We start from the raw sequence: 18,320 nt of genomic DNA, 5'->3' as shown, positions 1-18,320 counted from the left end.
CCAGCAAGCGCCAGGACCGTCTCCTAAAGTTGATTCAGCTGCGGGATCGGGGCACCACCAGTACAGAGCTTGCTCAGGAATGGCAGCAGGCAGATATGAGTGCATCTGCACGCACAGTGAGGTGAAGATTTTTGGAGGATGGCCTGGTGTCAAGAAGGGCAGCAAAGAAGCCACTTCTCTCCAGGAAAAACATCAGGGACAGACTGATATTCTCCAAAAGGTACAGGGATTGGACTGCTGAGGACTGGGGTAAAGTCATTTTCTCTGATGAATCCCCTTTCCGATTGTTTGGGGCATCCGGAAAAAAGCTTGTCCGGAGAAGACAAGGTGAGCGCTACCATCAGTCCTGTGTCATGCCAATAGTAAAGCATCCTGAGACCATTCATGTGTGGGGTTGCTTCTCAGCCAAGGGAGCCAAGGGAGTGGGCTCACAATTTTGCCTTAGAACACAGTCATGAATAAAGAATGGTACCAGCACATCCTCCGAGAGCAACTTCTCCCAACCATCCAGGAACAGTTTGGTGACGAACAATGCCTTTTCCAGCATGACGGAGCACCTTGCCATAAGGCAAAAGTGATAACTAAGTGGCTCGGGGAACAAAACATATATATTTTGGGTCCAGGGCCAGGAAACTCCCCAGACCTTATCCCATTGAGAACTTGTGGTCAATCCTCAAGAGGCGGGTGGACAAACAAAAACCCACAAATTCTGACAAACTCCAAGCATTGATTATGCAAGAATGGGCTACCATCAGTCAGGATGTGGCCCAGAAGTTAATTGACAGCATGCCAGGGCGGATTGCAGAGGTCTTGAAAAAGGGTCAACACTGCAAATATTGACTCTTTGCATCAACTTCATGTAATTGTCAATAAAAGCCTTTGACACTTATGAAATGCTTGTAATTATACTTCAGTATGCCATAGTAACATCTGACAAAAATATCTAGACACTAAAGCAGCAAACTTTGTGTAAATTAATATTTGTGTCATTTTCAAACCCCCCCCCCCCCCCCCCCTCTCTCACATCCTCCCCCTCCGTCTCTTCCTCCCGCCCTCCAACCCGTCCCCGTATCCCAGTAAAGCGCTTTGAGCTCCGGGACTCGTCCTAGTAGCCTTACGCCGTCAGATGGAAACATGGCGACAGAGGTGAGAATGAATAGAATAATCTATCCTCTTCGTTAGTCTATGCCTTTCCCTCTATGGGCATATGGTTATATTGTCTTTCATATGAGCAGGTAGCCTTGTGGAGAGGGTTGTAACCTATATTCTGAACCGTTTGAATGGCTTTGTCAGTAACAGCAAGGTTAGCCCTGTGATAGAAAGGATTGTGTAGCATACAATAATTTCAATCTCTGTTACCCAGCAGCGATAGAAATCAACACAACAGTTGTTTATTTACGTATAAAAAGTTAATTTCGAATATAACATTTGCTCAAACGGGTCAGGGAGGCAGGTTCATTTTGGCAAATAAATCGTCTGCTTTGATTAGAAATGGAAGCCGTGTCAATGTTAACACTTCTTCGGTCACCCTGACCGACATGGTATGTGAATATCATATAAACCCTATATCATTATATTGCCATATTAAAGGCGTAGGAAGGCTACGTGCCTGAATAGAGGTTCGTTAGAGGAATTCTCTTTGTAGCACAAACAGCGTTTCCAAGGCAGGCTGTGTAGCCTATGCTACAACTTGTGCACGAGAACAGGGATAAACAAGCAATCCTCGTGCCGTTAAGCTGTTTTGGTGAAAGCAGAGCTCTTATTTTTTTGTCTCTAGTGTTCCGCCGTTAATCCGGTATAGGCAGGCTGGCCCGTGCTAGTGCTGAAACCTACTAAAGAGATATCAGCACCGTGGACAGCAACCCATTGAGGTCAAGGAGAGAAAATCTCCGCGTTTACACGGATCTTTTCATTTCCGTTATTCGGTCCAACTGCCTTTCATTCAGTGACACATTGAGGAAACAAGCTTGACGAACCATAATAGCCTAAACTAGTTTCCCAAAGCAAGAAACTAAACTGGCCCACACACCTCCCCCACACCTAAGTCCACAACTATGGACATCAAGCTTCTTTATGGGGGGGAAACGACCATTTGGTGCCATCGTTGGCCTATTGAGCCTTCTAACCCTGTTCTTACAGAGATTGATTTGTTGTGAGCTGTTCTGTGATGTTGGGCCTTCTTCTCTTGGCTCGTTTCCATGATCCGGCTGCTGTAGCAGAGTGCATGGTCAGGAGAGAGAGAGAGGTAGACGAAGAGCTACCGAGAGAGGAGGGGAAGGGAGAGAGAGAGAAGAGAGAGGGGTAGGGAGAGAAGAAAGGAGAGAGAGAGAGAGAGAGGGGAAGGGAGAGAAGAGAGAGGGGAAAGGAGAGGAGAAAACGAGAGCTACAGAGAGAGAAGACCAGTTAGAGAGAGAGGAGAGATACTGTGTCTGGGCCGTGATCCAACGGACCGCCAGACAGACTTTGATTGAACACCTCTCCTCTATCATCGTATACCTCTAAAGACTACATCAGCCACTGTTTGTATACATTACCTCTTGAACAGAGAGCATGTGTGTGTGAGAGAGAGAGCGAATGAGCAGTTTAGTTTTATTCTCATGGTGAGTCATACACACTGCTTCCTCAGAACCAGAAAGTTAATCCATATTAGAATTCTATCCACAATCTCTCTCTCGCTCCCCCTCTCTTCCTCACACTCCTTTCTCTCTCTCCTCTCTCTCCCCCCAAATATGGGTGGGTGGGTGTGTGTGCGCACGCGCTCGCATGTGTGTTTGTGTCCTGTAGTTCCATAACCTCCAAGAGTTGAGGCACAGTGCATCTCTGGCCAACAAGGTGTTCCTGCAGAGAGACTACAGTGAAGGGACCACCTGCCGCTTCCAGACCAAGTTCCCTTCTGAGCTGGAGAGCAGGGTGGGTAGTCTAACACACACACACTAATGGCTGAAAAGACAGCTAACCGAGTGTCTCTCTGTCAGATTGAGCGGCCGTTGTTTGAGGACACAGTGAAGAGGTTGAATATCTACTATGCGGAGGCAGAGAAGATGGGAGGCCAGTCCTACCTGGAGGGATGTCTGGCCTGCGCTACAGCCTACCTCATCTTCCTCTGTATGGAGACACGCTATGAGAAGGTGAGATCGGGCTAAACCACCACAATATAAACACAGTAGAACCACCACACTAGAACACAACACAATAGAAACAACCACAGTAGAACCACATAGTAGAAACATTACGACCACAGTAGAACCACATAGTAGAACCACTACACTAGAACACCACACTAGAACACCACACTAGAACACCACAGTAGAACACAACAGTAGAACACCACACTAGAACACTACAGTAGAACACAACAGTAGAACACCACACTAGAACACTACAGTAGAACACCGAACACTACCGTAGAACACCACAGTATAACACCACAGTATAACACCACAGTATAACACCACACTAGAACACCACACTAGAACACCACACTAGAACACTACAGTAGAACACCGAACACTACCGTAGAACACAACAGTAGAACACCACAGTATAACACCACAGTATAACACTACAGTAGAACACCACACTAGAACACTACAGTAGAACACCACACTAGAACACTACAGTAGAACACCACACTAGAACACAACAGTAGAACACTACAGTAGAACACTACAGTAGAACACCACCGTAGAACACCACACTAGAACACTACAGTAGAACACCACACTAGAACACTACAGTAGAACACTACAGTAGAACACCACAGTAGAACACTACAGTAGAACACCGAACACTACCGTAGAACACCACAGTAGAACACCACACTAGAACACCACACTAGAACACTACAGTAGAACACCACACTAGAACACAACACTAGAACACAACACTAGAACACTACCGTAGAACACCACAGTAGAACACCACACAATAGAAACATATTACAACCACAGTAGAACCACATAGTAGAACCTGAGGCCCAAAACACCAGTCTCAACGACAACAGTGAAGAGGTGACACCAGACGTCTGGCCTTCTAGGCAGAGTTGTAAAGAAAAAGCCATATCTCAGATTGGCCAATAAAAAGAAAAGATTAAGATGGGCAAAAGAACACGGACACTGGACAGAGGAACTCTGCCTAGAAGGCCAGCATCCCGGAGTCGCCTCTTCACTGTTAACGTTGAGACTGGTGTTTTGCGGGTACTATTTAATGAAGCTGTTTCTCAAACTAGACACTCTAATGTACAGTCGTGGCCAAAAGTTTTGAGAATGACACAAATATACATTTTCACAAAGTCTGCTGCCTCAGTGTCTTTAGTTATTTTTGTCAGATGTTACTATGGAATACTGAAGTATAATTACAAGCATTTCATACATGTCAAAGGCATTTATTGACAATTACATGAAGTTGATGCAAAGAGTCAATATTTGCAGTGTTGACCCTTCTTTTTCAAGACCTCTGCAATCCGCCCTGGCAGGCTGTCAATTAACTTCTGGGCCACATCCTGACTGATGGCAGCCCATTCTTGCATAATCAATGCTTGGAGTTTATCAGAATTTGTACGTTTTTGTTTGTCCACCCGCCTCTTGAGGATTGACCACAAGTTCTCAATGGGATTAAGGTCTGGGGAGTTTCCTGGCCATGGACCCAAAATATATACGTTTTGTTCCCCGAGCCACTTAGTTATCACTTTTGCCTTATGGCAAGGTGCTCCATCATGCTGGCAACGGCATTGTTCGTCACCAAACTGTTCCTGGATGGTTGGGAGAAGTTGCTCTCAGAGGATGTGTTGGTACCATTCTTTATTCATCGCTGTGTTCTTAGGCAAAATTGTGAGTCAGCCCACTCCCTTGGCTGAGAAGCAACCCCACACATGAATGGTCTCAGGATGCTTTACTGTTGGCATGACACAGTAGCGCTCACCTTGTCTTCTCCGGACAAGCTTTTTTCCGGATGCCTCAAACAATCGGACAGGGGATTCATCAGAGAAAATGACTTTACCTCAGTCCTCAGCAGTCCAATCCCTGTACCCTTTGCAGAATATCAGTCTGTCCCTGATGTTTTTCCTGGAGAGAAGTGGCTTCTTTGCTGCCCTTCTTGACACCAGGCCATCCTCCAAAAGTCTTTGCCTCACTGTGCGTGCAGATGCACTCACACCTGCCTGCTGCAATTCCTGTGCAAGCTCTGTACTGGTGGTGCCCCGATCCCGCAGCTGAATCAACTTTAGGAGACGGTCCTGGCGTTTGCTGGACTTTCTTGGGCACCCTGAAGCCTTCTTCACAACAATTGAACCGCTCTCCTTGAAGTTCTTGATGATCCGATAAATGATTGATTTAGGTGCAATCTTACTGGCAGCAATATCCTTGCCTGTGAAGCCCTTTTTGTGCAAAGTAAGGATGACGGCACGTGTTTCCTTGCAGGTAACCATGGTTGACAGAGGAAGAACAATGATTCCAAGCACCACCCTCCTTTTGAAGCTTCCAGTCTGTTATTCGAACTCAATCAGCATGACAGAGTGATCTCCAGCCTTGTCCTCGTCAACACTCACACCTGTGTTAACGAGATAATCACTGACATGATGTCAACTGGTCCTTTTGTGGCAGGGCTGAAATGCAGTGGAAATGTTTTTTGGGGGGATTCATTTCATTTGCATGGCAAAGAGGGACTTTGCAATTAATTGCAATTCATCTGATCACTCTTCATAACATTCTGGAGTATATGCAAATTGCCATCATACAAACTGAGGCAGCAGACTTTGTGAAAATGAATATTTGTGCCATTCTCAAAACTTTTGGCCACGACTGTACTGTCCTCTTGCTCAGTTGTGCACCGGGGCCTCCCACTCTTTCTATTCTGGTTAGAGCCAGTTTGCGCTGTTCTGTGAAGGGAGTAGTACACAGTGTTGTACGAGATCTTCAGTTTCTTGGCAATTTCTCGCATGGAATACCCTTCATTTCTCAGAACAAGAATAGACTGACAAGTTTCAGAAGAAAGTCCTTTGTTTCTGCCCATTTTGAGCCTGTAATTGAACCCACAAATGCTGATGCTCCAGATACTCAACTAGTCTAAAGAATGCCCGTTTTATTGCTTCTTTAAATCAGAACCGTTTTCAGCTGTGCTAACATAATTGCAAAAGGGTTTTCTAATGATCAATTAGCCTTTTAAAATGATAAACTTGGATTAGCTAACACAACGTGCCATTGGAACACAGGAGTGATGGTTGCTGATAATGGGCCTCTGTACTCCTCTGTAGATAGATTCCATTAAAATCAGCCGTTTCCAGCTACAATAGTCATTTACAACATTAACAATGTCTATACTGTATTTCTGATCAATTTGATGTTATTTTAATGGACAAAAAAAAGAGCTTTTCTTTCAAAAACAAGGACATTTCTAAGTGACCCCAAACTTTTGAACAGTAGTGTATGTTCCTTACTTTCTGTCATACTGTCCCCTTCTTTTGTTATTTCTTTCTCTCCGCCTCTTTCTGTTCTCTCTCCCTCTCCCCCTTTCCTCCCCCCTCTTTCTCAATCTCCCCCAGGTGTTGAAGAAGATAGGCGGGTACATCCAGGAGCAGAATGAGAAGATCTACGCCCCCCGAGGTCTACTCATCACTGACCCCATCGAGAGGGGCATGAGGGTCGTATCCTTACAGCTACTACTGCTGCTCTGTGTGTTTGTGTGTGTGAGAGAGAGACAGATAAAGAAAAACAAAGACAGATGAAGAAAAAGGCAGAGATGAAGAAAAACAATATAGACAGAGAGAGAGTCAACAGTACACATGTATGGAGATTTAAAGAGGGAGAAAGAGATGGAGCGAGAGAGATGTAGAGTCAACAGTACACATGTATGGAGATTTAAAGAGAGGGAGAAAGAGATGGAGCGAGAGAGATGAAGAGTCAACAGTACACATGTATGGAGATTTAAAGAGAGGGAGAAAGAGGTGGAGCGAGAGAGATGAAGAGTCAACACATGTGGGCTCCCAAGAATAAGGATCTTGTACAGTGTGTGTGTATTGGATAGACCCAGACCCTCCTTATAGACCCAGACCCTCCTTATAGACCCAGCCCCTCCCTATAGACCCAGACCCTCCTTATAGACCCAGGCCCTCCTTATAGACCCAGCGCCTCCTTATAGACCCCTCCCTATAGACCCAGACCCTCCTTATAGACCCAGACCCTCCCTATAGACCCAGACCCTCCTTATAGACCCAGCCCCTCCTTATAGACCCAGCCCCTCCTTATAGACCCAGCCCCTCCCCATAGACCCAGCCCCTCCTTATAGACCCAGCCCCTCCCTATAGACCCAGCCCCTCCTTATAGACCCAGCCCCTCCTTATAGACCCAGCCCCTCGCTATAGACCCAGACCCTCCCTATAGACCCAGCCCCTCCTTATAGACCCAGCCCCTCCCCATATACCCAGCCCCTCCTTATAGACCCAGCCCCTCCCTATAAACCCAGCCCCTCCTTATAGACCCAGCCCCTCCCCATAGACCCAGCCCCTCCTTGTAGACCCAGCCCCTCCTTGTAGACCCAGCCCCTCCCTATAGACCCAGCCCCTCCCTATAGACCCAGCCCCTCCCTATAGACCCAGCCCCTCCCTATAGACCCAGCCCCTCCTTATAGACCCTCCCTATCGGAGTGTGTTCCTTCCTTTAACCCCATCTTGTCCAGATAGAGATCTCGATCTATGAGGACCGAGGCTCCAGTGGCTCCTGCTCAGGCTCCAGCTCTACGTCCGGCAGCAGTGCTCGGTGACCGGGTACTTGTCACCTCCTCACCCCCCCCCCCGGTCCCTGGAATGCTACACACAACCGCGGTGTTCGGTGACTGAGTCCACGGCACCTCTACCCCCCTGATCCCTGGAGCTCTACAACCCTGGTCCCTTAGAGAACCACCCCGACAGCAGTGCTTTTTGGACTGGGTATGCCTCACCTACCGCAACCACAACGGCCCTGACCGCAACAAACTTGAGCTAACCGACCGAACACTCGATCGCAACTGAACCACATGGCCCGGAGCAGATCAAGCCGAATCTATCAACGTTGGGAATACTGATGATTTATAATTGCATTTTGGTTACGTCCCAAATGGCAGCTTTTTCAGGCCCTGGTAAATAAAATAAAAAAAGACACTATTTGGGAATAGGGAGCCATTTGGGACTCCTATAGTGCACTAGTTTGGGGCTCTGGTTAAAAGTAGTGCACTGTATGGAGGATAGTAGTGTACAAGATAGGGAATAGGCTGTCAGTTGACATGGAACCATGATGGACTACTACACACCTACCTGCCTGCCTGTATTCATTCGTGCACATTGTAGTGAAACGTTTTAACCAGGGAAAACAGTTCTTATTGGACAAGTTTCAGGTAGTCCCTGAAACTGTTCCAGTTTGTTTTCTGCCGTTTGGTGTCTTGTGAATAGGCCCACGACCCAGACATGTACTGTAGGAGATCTAGGGTACGGCCCAAATGGCACCCTATTCCCTATATAGTGCACTAATGCTGACCTGGGCTCTAGTAGTGCACTATATAGGGAATAGGGAGCCATTTGGGATGTAGCACTACACAGCTCAGCGGAGATGTGAACCACATGGATGGGCTGAAAGTAGCAAACAGATGAATGTAGCTAGTTCCATCCAGAGACATATATGTTAGCCTCTATAAATGGCTCTGGTACCATCCACTGGTCAGTGTCATAATGCAGCTTGGTATCAAACACTCCACAACCCAGCTAACCTCTTGTCTTGAAGCACCAGCTCTCCTAGATCATGATTATGCAAATACACAGCTACCTGTATAGACTATGTAGCATCCTGTAACAGTGTTCTTCAGTCCTGGTGTTTTAGTGCTGGTCTGGAACAAAAGCCTGCACCAGGACTCTGTAAAATAAAGTAATGAACAATTCTTCCTGCACGTGCACAAACACTTCCTTCCTTTTTTTGCTACACAAACCCTCCTCCAAAGAACCATAAACTGCCAAAATGTAATTATTTCCTGATGTGAAGTGTCTGCCTTTTTATTTTAATCTGGGACATGTTTATGCAAAAGTAGAGAACTGGAACCTTCATAATGCTTGTTGTTGTTTGATACTCATGATCAGAAGAACTTTAATAAATAACTGCTGCTCTTCCATCGCTCCATTTTAACATGAATGTCATTCTTTTTCACTGTCAAGGAAAATACCCACTGGGCACCACTGGTTTTGAAATCCATGTCATCTCAGTGGAATAGACGTGAATTGACTTCTCTAGTCTCGTAAGTATCTTCTCTCTCCCCAGAACCTAATCAAGCATCTGATGCAATTATGTGAGATTTTAGATCTGGGTTTCCGAGATTACATTCAGTATCACACAGTTCTCAAACTGTTACAGACAACATGCCTAAACGTCCCATTCACTTTCTGATTCTCCAGACCATCACAGATAATGATTGCCAAACGTCTTATTATTTGGTCCAACTGAGCATGCCGACCCCCCCCCCCCCCCAAAAAGGAAGTGCATAGTTGTCCAGTGTCGAGGTGTCAAGGGTCACTCCTTCTAGCAGCATACATGTCAAAGTTCATCCGGTAGGACCTTGACACTCCTGGAGCATCATTGGAGTCCATGGGAGGGCTGTGGTCAAAAGTAGTGCACTATATAGGGATTGACCAGGACTGTGGTCAAAAGTAGTGCACTATATAGGGATTGACCAGGCTACCATTTGGGACTCAGTCAAGCAATCCCCATGGAGGCATGTGACTGAGAGGCCCTTAGCCTCATATCTCCATTCAGACCATGGAGAAGGCCAGTAGAAGTACGAGGGAGAGGCCAGAGAGGAGGGGCCCTGGCCCGGGGGATGAGGAAGAGCGGACCCCCTGGAAGAACGGAGCTACAGCTGCAGAGAGATGGAGAAAGAGGAGGGGAGGAGAAAGAAAGCAGGTCAGACTACGTACTTCGGGTACGTCTGAGGGTAGTAATGAGTGGGTAGTGTTTGTAGGTAAAAGGAGAGGGAACGAGGGAGAGAAGTAGGAGAGCACCAGGCATATCATCAGTCCCCTCCATCCCTCCTGCCATCTCTACTCACCCACACATGCCTTCCCGTCCTTAGTGGGCTTGTGGCCCCTGGCACATGTCTTCCTGGGGCCACAGTTATAGTGGCCGTAGGTGTTGATGCAGACTGGACGGCTCTTAGGGCACACTGGGGGCCCACTCTGTTGCTTACACTCATTGTTGTCTGGGGGGAGGGTTAAGGAGGGGGGTGTTAAGGATTTCATCCCCAACAAACATTTGGTTGATAAAATATTTTCATCAACTAAATATTTTCTTGAAAGAGAGTCTGATTCACTAGTTGTTGTCTGGCACGGGGCAGGGGAGGGCCAGGGTGGTTGGTGAGGGAGAAGGGGGGGGGGGGGGGGGGGGGGGGGGGGGGGGGGTAGTGAGACAAGGGGAGGGTGAATAGAGGGGTTGGGGGGCAGTGTGAGGGAGAAGGGTCAGATGGAGGGATGGAAAAGGTATGGGAATAATTGATTACGGATAAGATCTTGTGCTTTGAAAAGATTGTTGTATTCCATCAATGTTGTTTTATTGATTTATTAGGGATGGTTAATTATTCTAAAACAAATAAAATAGCAAAAGGGAACAGTTTGACAAAGAAAAGTAGAACAATAAAAAGGTAACACTCACAGAGAAGATGACACTTATGAAAGATGGAAGCAAAACAGAGATAATCTACTGGTTCAAATGACTAACAATATGGAGTGTCATTGGTCTTCGACAGTATACATTATCTTGATGACAAGGCATATTTTTTTATGTTGCTTCAAGGTATCTCATTCACTGCCCTCATATACCTGCAGAGATAGAGAGGGCCAGAGAGGAGAGAGAATGAGAGAGAGAGAGGAACTTAATTTATTAATCTGTATGTTTTACTATATTGTAAATGTTGTTATATTCCATCTATTCTCTGCCAGACAAGACAGATCTACATACCTGCACAGCGGCCATTCTTGACAAAGAATCCTTCCCCACACTGAAAAAGACCAGAATGTCAGTTCAAAGACATTTCCAGCTCCACCATTTTGAATGCTAACAGAATGACTGAATCATCAACTACACTTGTATTTCATCTGATGCTCTTGGGAGAAAGTCTAACATGCTGACTACACCGGGCATCCGCGTGTTGATTTTGTCCACCCACACCAGACGCGATCAGAACACGCAGGTTGAAATATCAAAACGAACTCTGAACCAACTATATTCATTTGGAGACAGGTTGAAAAGCATTAAACATTTATGACAATTTAGCTAGCTTGTTGTTGCTAGCTAATTTGCTCTATTTAGCTAGCTTGCCGTTGCTAGCTAATTTGCCCTATTTAGCTAGCTTGCTGTTGCTAGCTAATTTGTCCTGGGATATAAACATTGAGTTGTTATTTTACCTGAAATGCACAAGGTCCTCTAAGCCGACAATTAATATACAGATAAAAGGCTAAATCGAGTTTGTTTCTAGTAATCTCTCCTCCTTCAGGCTTCTTCTTTGGACTTTATATGGCGGTTGGCAAACAACTTTAAGATGCATTACCACCAACTGGACTGTGGAACTCAGTTCATCTTTCAATCACCAACGTGGGTATATGCCAATGAGGAGATGGGAGAAGCAGGACTTGCAGCGCATCAAGCGTCACAAATAGAATCAAGGTCTATTTTAGCGCCTGGCTACGCAGACACTCATTGACGCGCGTGAGCAGTGTGGATGCAGTGATTGAATAACATGTAGGTGTCCATTTATTTTGGAACGTGAGCGGTGCGGTCAGCATGTAACGGCTAGAAATCTCCACACAATGTAATTAAACAGAAACACTACTGTGGTCATAGGGTAAGAATGTAGTAGCTGGTGATGGATTGGCTGAAACTTTTACCCAAGGGTCATAGTTCATATGTCATGGTGTAAGTCCGCGGTGCGTACCTGGGTATCAGGGGTCAGCACAGACTCCTCCCCCTCTTTAGGGTAGCCAATCTCCATCACAGAGTTCATGTCACCAGGCTGAAGTGGGCGGGCCACGGAACGGCCATCCGGCCAATAGACCTCCACCACGGTGACCTCGTCCTTGCCTGTGAGCCAATGTGAAGAAAGGAAGATAAATACACAAGCTATCCAGAACTACTAGCTAATATGTCTACAAGATGTCTACTGCACAGGAGGTTGGTGGCACCTTAAATTGGGGAGAACGGGCGTGTGGTAATGACTGGAGCGGAATGGTATCAAATACATCAAATTATTTCAAGGTGTTACATGCCATTCCATGTGCTCCGTTCCAGACATTCTTATGAGCCGTCCTCCCCTCAGCAGCCTCCACTGCGCCCTATACACTTGTGGAGATCTGAGAGGATTTGATTGGTAGAAGCAATATGGCGAAACTTCCACATCCTAGCCAGAGGGGAAATTGGAGCAATTATCATATTGACTGCACCTATTAAATCCTCTTAGATCTCTACAAGTGCATAGGGTCTAGGGGTCCATTTGGGATTAGGCCGTAAATGGGAAGTAAACAGGAAGTTACCCAGTCCAAAGTGGGCGACAGGCTCCATCTCACAGAGGTACCCCGAGCCGCCGTCGATGATGCGCATGAGAGCCCCGCTCTGATTGGTGTAGGCCGTGACCCGGGCCCCGCGGGCGAAGGAGCCGAAACGCGTGCGAGGGATTACACGCAGCCAGTGATTGGACGAGCCCTGTCAGGGTCAAAGGTCAGAGGGTAAAGCTGATGGGTCAGGAATATGTCGGGTGATATCATGGGCCCTGTTCATCCTCTCCTCCTTACTGACATATAAATATGATAAGAAACAAGGAGATAACACATTGATTTGTAATCATCGTCTTGCATTAAAATATCTAAATGAAATCTCATGCGCTTGTAGTAATTCTCCACCAGGGGGCAGTAATGAAGTCGTGACCATAGAGAGAAAAAGGGGTCTGGATGGATAGAACCCGTTGTAGCAGGATCAGTACTCCAGCACTGCTGTTCAATCACCAATATTAGCATAGAGGTTGTTGTTTTCTTAACCCAAAATAAGAAAATTGACTACTTTAAAATGGAGAAAGCCCATGCTGTCACAGGAGCCATTATGGCTATACAGTATGGCTAGACAGTACACTGTCCTTCTCTCAGCACATATCAAAACTGCAGGCTAAAGTTAAATCTAGACTTGGTTTCCTCTATCGTAGTCGCTCCTCTTTCGCCCCAGCTGCCAAACTAACCCTGATTCAGATGATCATCCTACCCATGCTAGATTATAGGTCAGCAGGTAAGGGTGCTCTCGAGCGGCTAGATGTTCTTTACCATTCGGCCATCAGATTTGCCACCAACGCTCCTTATAGGACACATCACTGCACTCTATACTCGTCATCTCTGTATACCCGTCGCACGACCCACTGGTTGATGCTTATTTATAAAACCCTCTTATTTTTTTAAATCCCAGCCCCCGTCCCCGCAGGAGGTCTTTTGCCTTTTGGTAGGCCGTCATTGTAAATAAGAATTTGTTCTTAACCGACTTGCCCTAGTTAAATAAAGGTTAAATTAAAAATAAATAAAAACATTATGGCAAAGATGCAAAGATATGCCGTCTATCTACCTCTATGTTAGTGACTGACCTGAGTGACCTTGAAGACAGAGATGGGCTGAGAGGCACTCTCCCCATGAGCCACCAGCAGGTCCAACTGACCGTCCCCGTCAAAGTCTGTTACCGTGGCACCTGTCAATCACAGAGTGAACACATCAAACGGCCAATCAAAAACAGGGCCTGTTTAGCCCTAGTAAACCAGGGGAACCACCTGAACCAGGTGTGTTGTAATTTATGTTTTTAACTAATACTTAGCAAAAACAGAATACATTAGTTTAAGAAGACTTTATTAATCTTGTATAAAAGGGGAGTCAAACTCCATTTCTTGAGTGCCGAGTGTCTGCAGATTTTCGCTCCTAGTTTTCTTGATTAAAGGAAGGTCATTGACGAGTTAGGATCTCCTCTCACCTGGTTGTCAAGGTCTTAATTAGACACGGAAACAACAAAACCAGCTGATACACGGTCCTCCGGGAATTGAGTTTGACTCCCCTGTTGTATAGGGACCAAAAGAATGAGTCTGCATGGTGTGGTTACCTGTACCCCGGCCCTGTGGCTCTGCTGCCTCCCCCACGTTTAGCTCCTCTATCTGGGGGTCAGCACCAGCCCTCCTGGCCACCCTGGAGGAGCAGGCAGACAACACACATCAGAAACTCTTTCTATCTCTCTCTCACACACACACACACACACACACACACACACACACACACACACACACACACACACACACACACACACACACACACACACACACACACACACACACACACACACACACACACACAGTTCAAGTCAAAGTTGGTGTCAGGGGTCAGAGGTACCTAAAAAGCCTGTTGGGGGCGTGTCCTCTGTAGGCGATGTTGTTGAAGAAGATGTCCAGCTCCTGGTCATTGTCAAAGTCAGCAGCAATGACCGTCCGCACGGGAGAGGGAGAGGAGAACGACCCACTGGCTATGTCCTGAGGAGGGAGCGAACAGAGAGGTTTAATGTCTTTGTTTCCATCCCTCCCCAGTCGCCCTCCCATTCCATCCACTTCCCTTCGATCTGTTTCACTAACCTCCCTCTTCCATCCTGCTTCAACCCCCACTCCAACCTCCCTCTCTCCCTCCATCCCCTCTCTCACCCTGAATCTCTGGTTGTTGTCCTGTAGGTACAGTCTGTGCTGGCCATTCCAGTTTCCGTAGACGATGTCAGTCTTCCCGTCAGCGTTAAAGTCTGCCAGCGCCACGCCTCGGCCGTGCTGGTAGCCATCCTCCACACCTACAGGAGGAACCACATCACTGTCATCACAACTACTATGCAGAGATCATGGCTATGGTCCAATTATCTCTCCTTCCTCCCACACACCCACCCTAGACACACCCCACCCTAGACACACCCCACCCTAGACACACCCCACCCTAGACACACCTGCCTGTTGAGCAATGTCAGTGAAGGTTCCATCTCCATTGTTCCGGAACAGGAAGTTAGGTCCGTTCTCGTTGTCACAGAACACGTCAGAGCTGCTCTGGCTCACGATTGGTCCAACCACTACACCACGCCCACCTGGTGGGAGGAGACAGATACATAATATAGTAGGTATTAGTTTGAGATGGGTAAGCGCACACACACATTTCTTCCATTCACTCTTGTCCAGTACCTGTGTACTTGTTGACACCGGCCTGTGCTGCAACGTCAGACAGGGCGATGATGCCCTTGGCCAGGTCACTGGCTGCCTCGTCCATCTCTATCAGGGCATGGGGACCAACATTTCCACTGGCATAGTTAGCTACATACACAGCATAACGCCCTGTACCCTACAGGAGAGAGAAAGGGGGGGTTAGATTGGGCGGGGGGGTACAGACATATAGACGACAGACAGACACGCACACAGATGGACAGAGAAAATAGTGAGAGGATGGATTGATGGATAATCAGATGGATAGACTGATGGTTTACATACTTTTCTGTCCACACACGCCACGGAGCGTCCTGCCATCCGATTGGCTACTCCTCGGCGCACGTTGATGTCATCACCCAGCAGGTCCTCGAAGCGTCCGTTACGGAACTTAAAGAGCTTGTCAGAGTATGTGGCCCGACCTTCCAAAAGAAGATTGCTACTGACTACCAGAGTAACCGTTGTTGTTGTTGTTGTTTAAGCATTGTTGTTAGTGTTGATGTTTGTTTACCTGCTGTTATTATTGTTATTTACCAGAGTAAGCGTTGTTTGTATTGAGGAAGTAGATCTCCTCCCGCCCGTCCCCGTCGACGTCGCAGGCAGTCACCCCGATGGCGTTCCCCAGGGGGTCTCTCAGGGCGTAGAATGGAGAGCTGCGGTCATCCACCGCTATGTTCACCAGCCTCTGCTGACCACGGTCATACTTCAGGACCAGGTTAGGACCGTTGTACCTGAGAATGGAAGTGGAGAACATTAGTAGGTGTAGTGGAGAACATTAGTAGGTGAAGTGGAGAACATCAGTAGTGGAGAACATTAGTAGGTGTAGTGGAGAACATTAGTAGGTGTAGTGGAGAACATTAGTAGGCGCAGTGGAGAACACTAGTAGGCGCAGTGGAGAACACTAGTAGGTGTAGTGGAGAACATTAGTAGGCGCAGTGGAGAACATTAGTAGGCGTAGTGGAGAACATTAGTAGGCGCAGTGGAGAACACTAGTGGGCGCAGTGGAGAACATTAGTAGGTGCAGTGGAGAACATTGGTAGGTGTAATGGAGAACATTAGTAGGCGCAGTGGAGAACACTAGTAGGCGCAGCGGAGAACACTAGTAGGCGCAGTGGAGAACACTAGTGGGTGCAGTGGAGAACATTATTAGGCGCAGTGGAGAACATTAGTAGGCGCAGTGGAGAACACTAGTAGGCGCAGTGGAGAACACTAGTAGGCGCAGTGGAGAACACTAGTAGGCGCAGTGGAGAACACTAGTAGGTGTAGTGGAGAACATTAGTAGGCGCAGTGGAGAACACTAGTAGGCGCAGTGGAGAACACTAGTAGGTGTAGTGGAGAACATTAGTAGGCGCAGTGGAGAACATTAGTAGGCGCAGTGGAGAACACTAGTAGGCGCAGTGGAGAACATTAGTAGGCGCAGTGGAGAACACTAGTAGGCGCAGTGGAGAACACTAGTAGGCGCAGTGGAGAACACTAGTAGGCGCAGTGGAGAACATTAGTAGGCGCAGTGGAGAACATTAGTAGGCGCAGTGGAGAACATTAGTAGGCGCAGTGGAGAACATTAGTAGGCGCAGTGGAGAACATTAGTAGGCGCAGTGGAGAACATTAGTAGGCGCAGTGGAGAACATTAGTAGGCGCTGTGGAGAACATTAGTAGGCACAGTGGAGAACATTAGTAGGCGCAGTGGAGAACATTAGTAGGTGCAGTGGAGAACATTAGTAGGTGTAGTAGAGAACATTAGTAGGTGTAGTCCTAAATGGCACCCTATTCCCTGGATAGTGCACTACGTTGACCAGAGCCCCAACTTCATGACCAGGTTAGGGCCGTTGTACCCAAGAACGGGTGTAGGTTGAGAATATTGGGTAATTTATGCATAGCCTGTAAAGTCCTATGGTCCAGTAAACTGTACTCAATGATGGCATTTGAATGCCCTCTCCAACTCTGTGGATCTCTCTTTATCTAACCTCCCCCCCCCCCCCCCCCCCCCCCCTCTCACCCCGCCACCACCACCTCCAGGTCTCCGTCTCCATCCACATCAGTAACAGCCATCCCATAGTTCAGCTGGGTGGGGTTGTGCTGGTTGTCAGGAGGTAGGACTGTCTCAGTCACCGACCGAAACATGGGTTCGGAACTCTGGGCCAAACCACGCCCACACAGCACCAGGAGGGGGAGGAGCATGGGAAGACCCGCCCACCAACACAGCAACATCACAACAATCTGAATAGAGATGGAATTGATCCAAATTCCCCAACTCTGCAACAGACACCAAACGAGCTTTTAGTTAAATATTCAAAAAGTTACAGGGTGTTTATATGTAACCTTAGACCACTATGTTAATACATGGTTTTAAACACCATATTTTGAGGTCAACATTAGAATCATAGGGCATGCATAGCATAGTATAGGCTACTGCAGAATATAGGTTGGTGAGAGCAGGTATAGCAGGCAGCACACTGAACAATAACAACGAGTCTACAGTGCATAATTTATATCATTACATCATAGACTCAACAGCCTCAAACTGCTAAATTCGTATTTACCCCTGTCCAAAAGAGCCTAATATGACACAATTTTTTTTGTGTGTACCAGTGTACAAAAGGGAAGACTTACCATAAATATGCAATGAACTATCATAGAGAAAAAACATACGTGCAGTGAATATCTCTTGCATAAGATTACGTCATGAGTTTTGCATGCACCTGCAACATTTTTAATTCTACTACTATTATTATGTCGTTAGTTATGCAATACTGTAATCACAGCTGTAATCCTGAGATTAACACTTATTTCAGAACATGGACCTACTGTATAAGGGTGTGCTGCTGTTTATTCGTTTGGGAGAAGAAGAGATAATTACATCCAAACTCTGCACATAAATCTTACCTTATATCAGTTTTCAGCAGGACTCCAGTTGTGGAAGGACTCGGATGAGAAAAGGATACTGTATTCTAATCCTTGTGTAAATTGCCTTATACAATTTCGATGTTGTGGCTTTACGCAAGCACTTGTGTAAGTGGTTATCCAATCAGGGTGGAACGAATACTTTTAATATTCAGCGGTTCGACCAATGACTTTTC

At 46.8% G+C, this 18,320-nt stretch overlaps 2 protein-coding genes across 3 annotated transcripts; one reads left to right on the top strand and one right to left on the bottom strand.

The window, feature by feature from the left end:
* Nucleotides 1–1,134: 1,134 nt before the first annotated feature.
* On the top strand, nucleotides 1,135–7,755 carry LOC120032436 (golgin subfamily A member 7B-like). The gene is made up of 5 exons (XM_038978539.1): nucleotides 1,135–1,146; nucleotides 2,785–2,910; nucleotides 2,976–3,128; nucleotides 6,539–6,640; nucleotides 7,672–7,755. Exons 1-5 carry the CDS (start codon nucleotides 1,135–1,137, stop codon nucleotides 7,753–7,755), a joined length of 477 nt encoding a protein of 158 aa, XP_038834467.1.
* Nucleotides 7,756–8,992: 1,237 nt separating this feature from the next.
* LOC120032842 (cartilage acidic protein 1-like) lies at nucleotides 8,993–18,245 on the bottom strand. 2 transcript variants are annotated; one of them, XM_038979052.1, is made up of 15 exons: nucleotides 18,127–18,245; nucleotides 17,240–17,496; nucleotides 15,778–15,974; nucleotides 15,529–15,665; nucleotides 15,226–15,382; nucleotides 14,997–15,131; nucleotides 14,710–14,846; nucleotides 14,408–14,544; nucleotides 14,124–14,206; nucleotides 13,621–13,721; nucleotides 12,533–12,701; nucleotides 11,938–12,083; nucleotides 10,965–11,004; nucleotides 10,060–10,209; nucleotides 8,993–9,870 (listed from the first exon to the last, which is right to left on the bottom strand). In XM_038979052.1, exons 2-15 carry the CDS (start codon nucleotides 17,449–17,451, stop codon nucleotides 9,764–9,766), a joined length of 1,908 nt encoding a protein of 635 aa, XP_038834980.1. In that variant the 5' UTR covers nucleotides 17,452–17,496; nucleotides 18,127–18,245; the 3' UTR covers nucleotides 8,993–9,763. The 2 variants fall into 2 exon arrangements, with proteins under 2 accessions (XP_038834980.1, XP_038834981.1); XM_038979053.1 differs by lacking the exons at nucleotides 8,993–9,870; nucleotides 10,060–10,209 and adding an exon at nucleotides 10,528–10,825.
* Between the last annotated feature and the right edge of the window lie 75 nt (nucleotides 18,246–18,320).

Source organism: Salvelinus namaycush, chromosome 39, assembly GCF_016432855.1.
Source record: "Salvelinus namaycush isolate Seneca chromosome 39, SaNama_1.0, whole genome shotgun sequence".
Classification (NCBI taxonomy): Eukaryota; Metazoa; Chordata; class Actinopteri; order Salmoniformes; family Salmonidae; genus Salvelinus; species Salvelinus namaycush.
This window is presented reverse-complemented; position numbering and strand designations above follow the sequence as displayed.

Bases quoted from the DNA above. Each gene is read 5' to 3' on its own strand.
- LOC120032436 (XM_038978539.1), top strand. The intron at 3,129-6,538 runs GTGAGATCGGGC...AATCTCCCCCAG, and splicing joins TGGAGACACGCTATGAGAAG to GTGTTGAAGAAGATAGGCGG. The intron at 6,641-7,671 runs GTATCCTTACAG...CATCTTGTCCAG, and splicing joins TCGAGAGGGGCATGAGGGTC to ATAGAGATCTCGATCTATGA.
- LOC120032842 (XM_038979052.1), bottom strand. From the start codon at position 17,451: ATGTTGCTGTGTTGGTGGGCGGGTCTTCCCATGCTCCTCCCCCTCCTG. The intron at 15,975-17,239 runs GTGAGAGGGGGG...TTCCATTCTCAG, and splicing joins CTGGAGGTGGTGGTGGCGGG to GTACAACGGTCCTAACCTGG. The intron at 15,383-15,528 runs GTATGTAAACCA...TCTCTCCTGTAG, and splicing joins TGGCGTGTGTGGACAGAAAA to GGTACAGGGCGTTATGCTGT.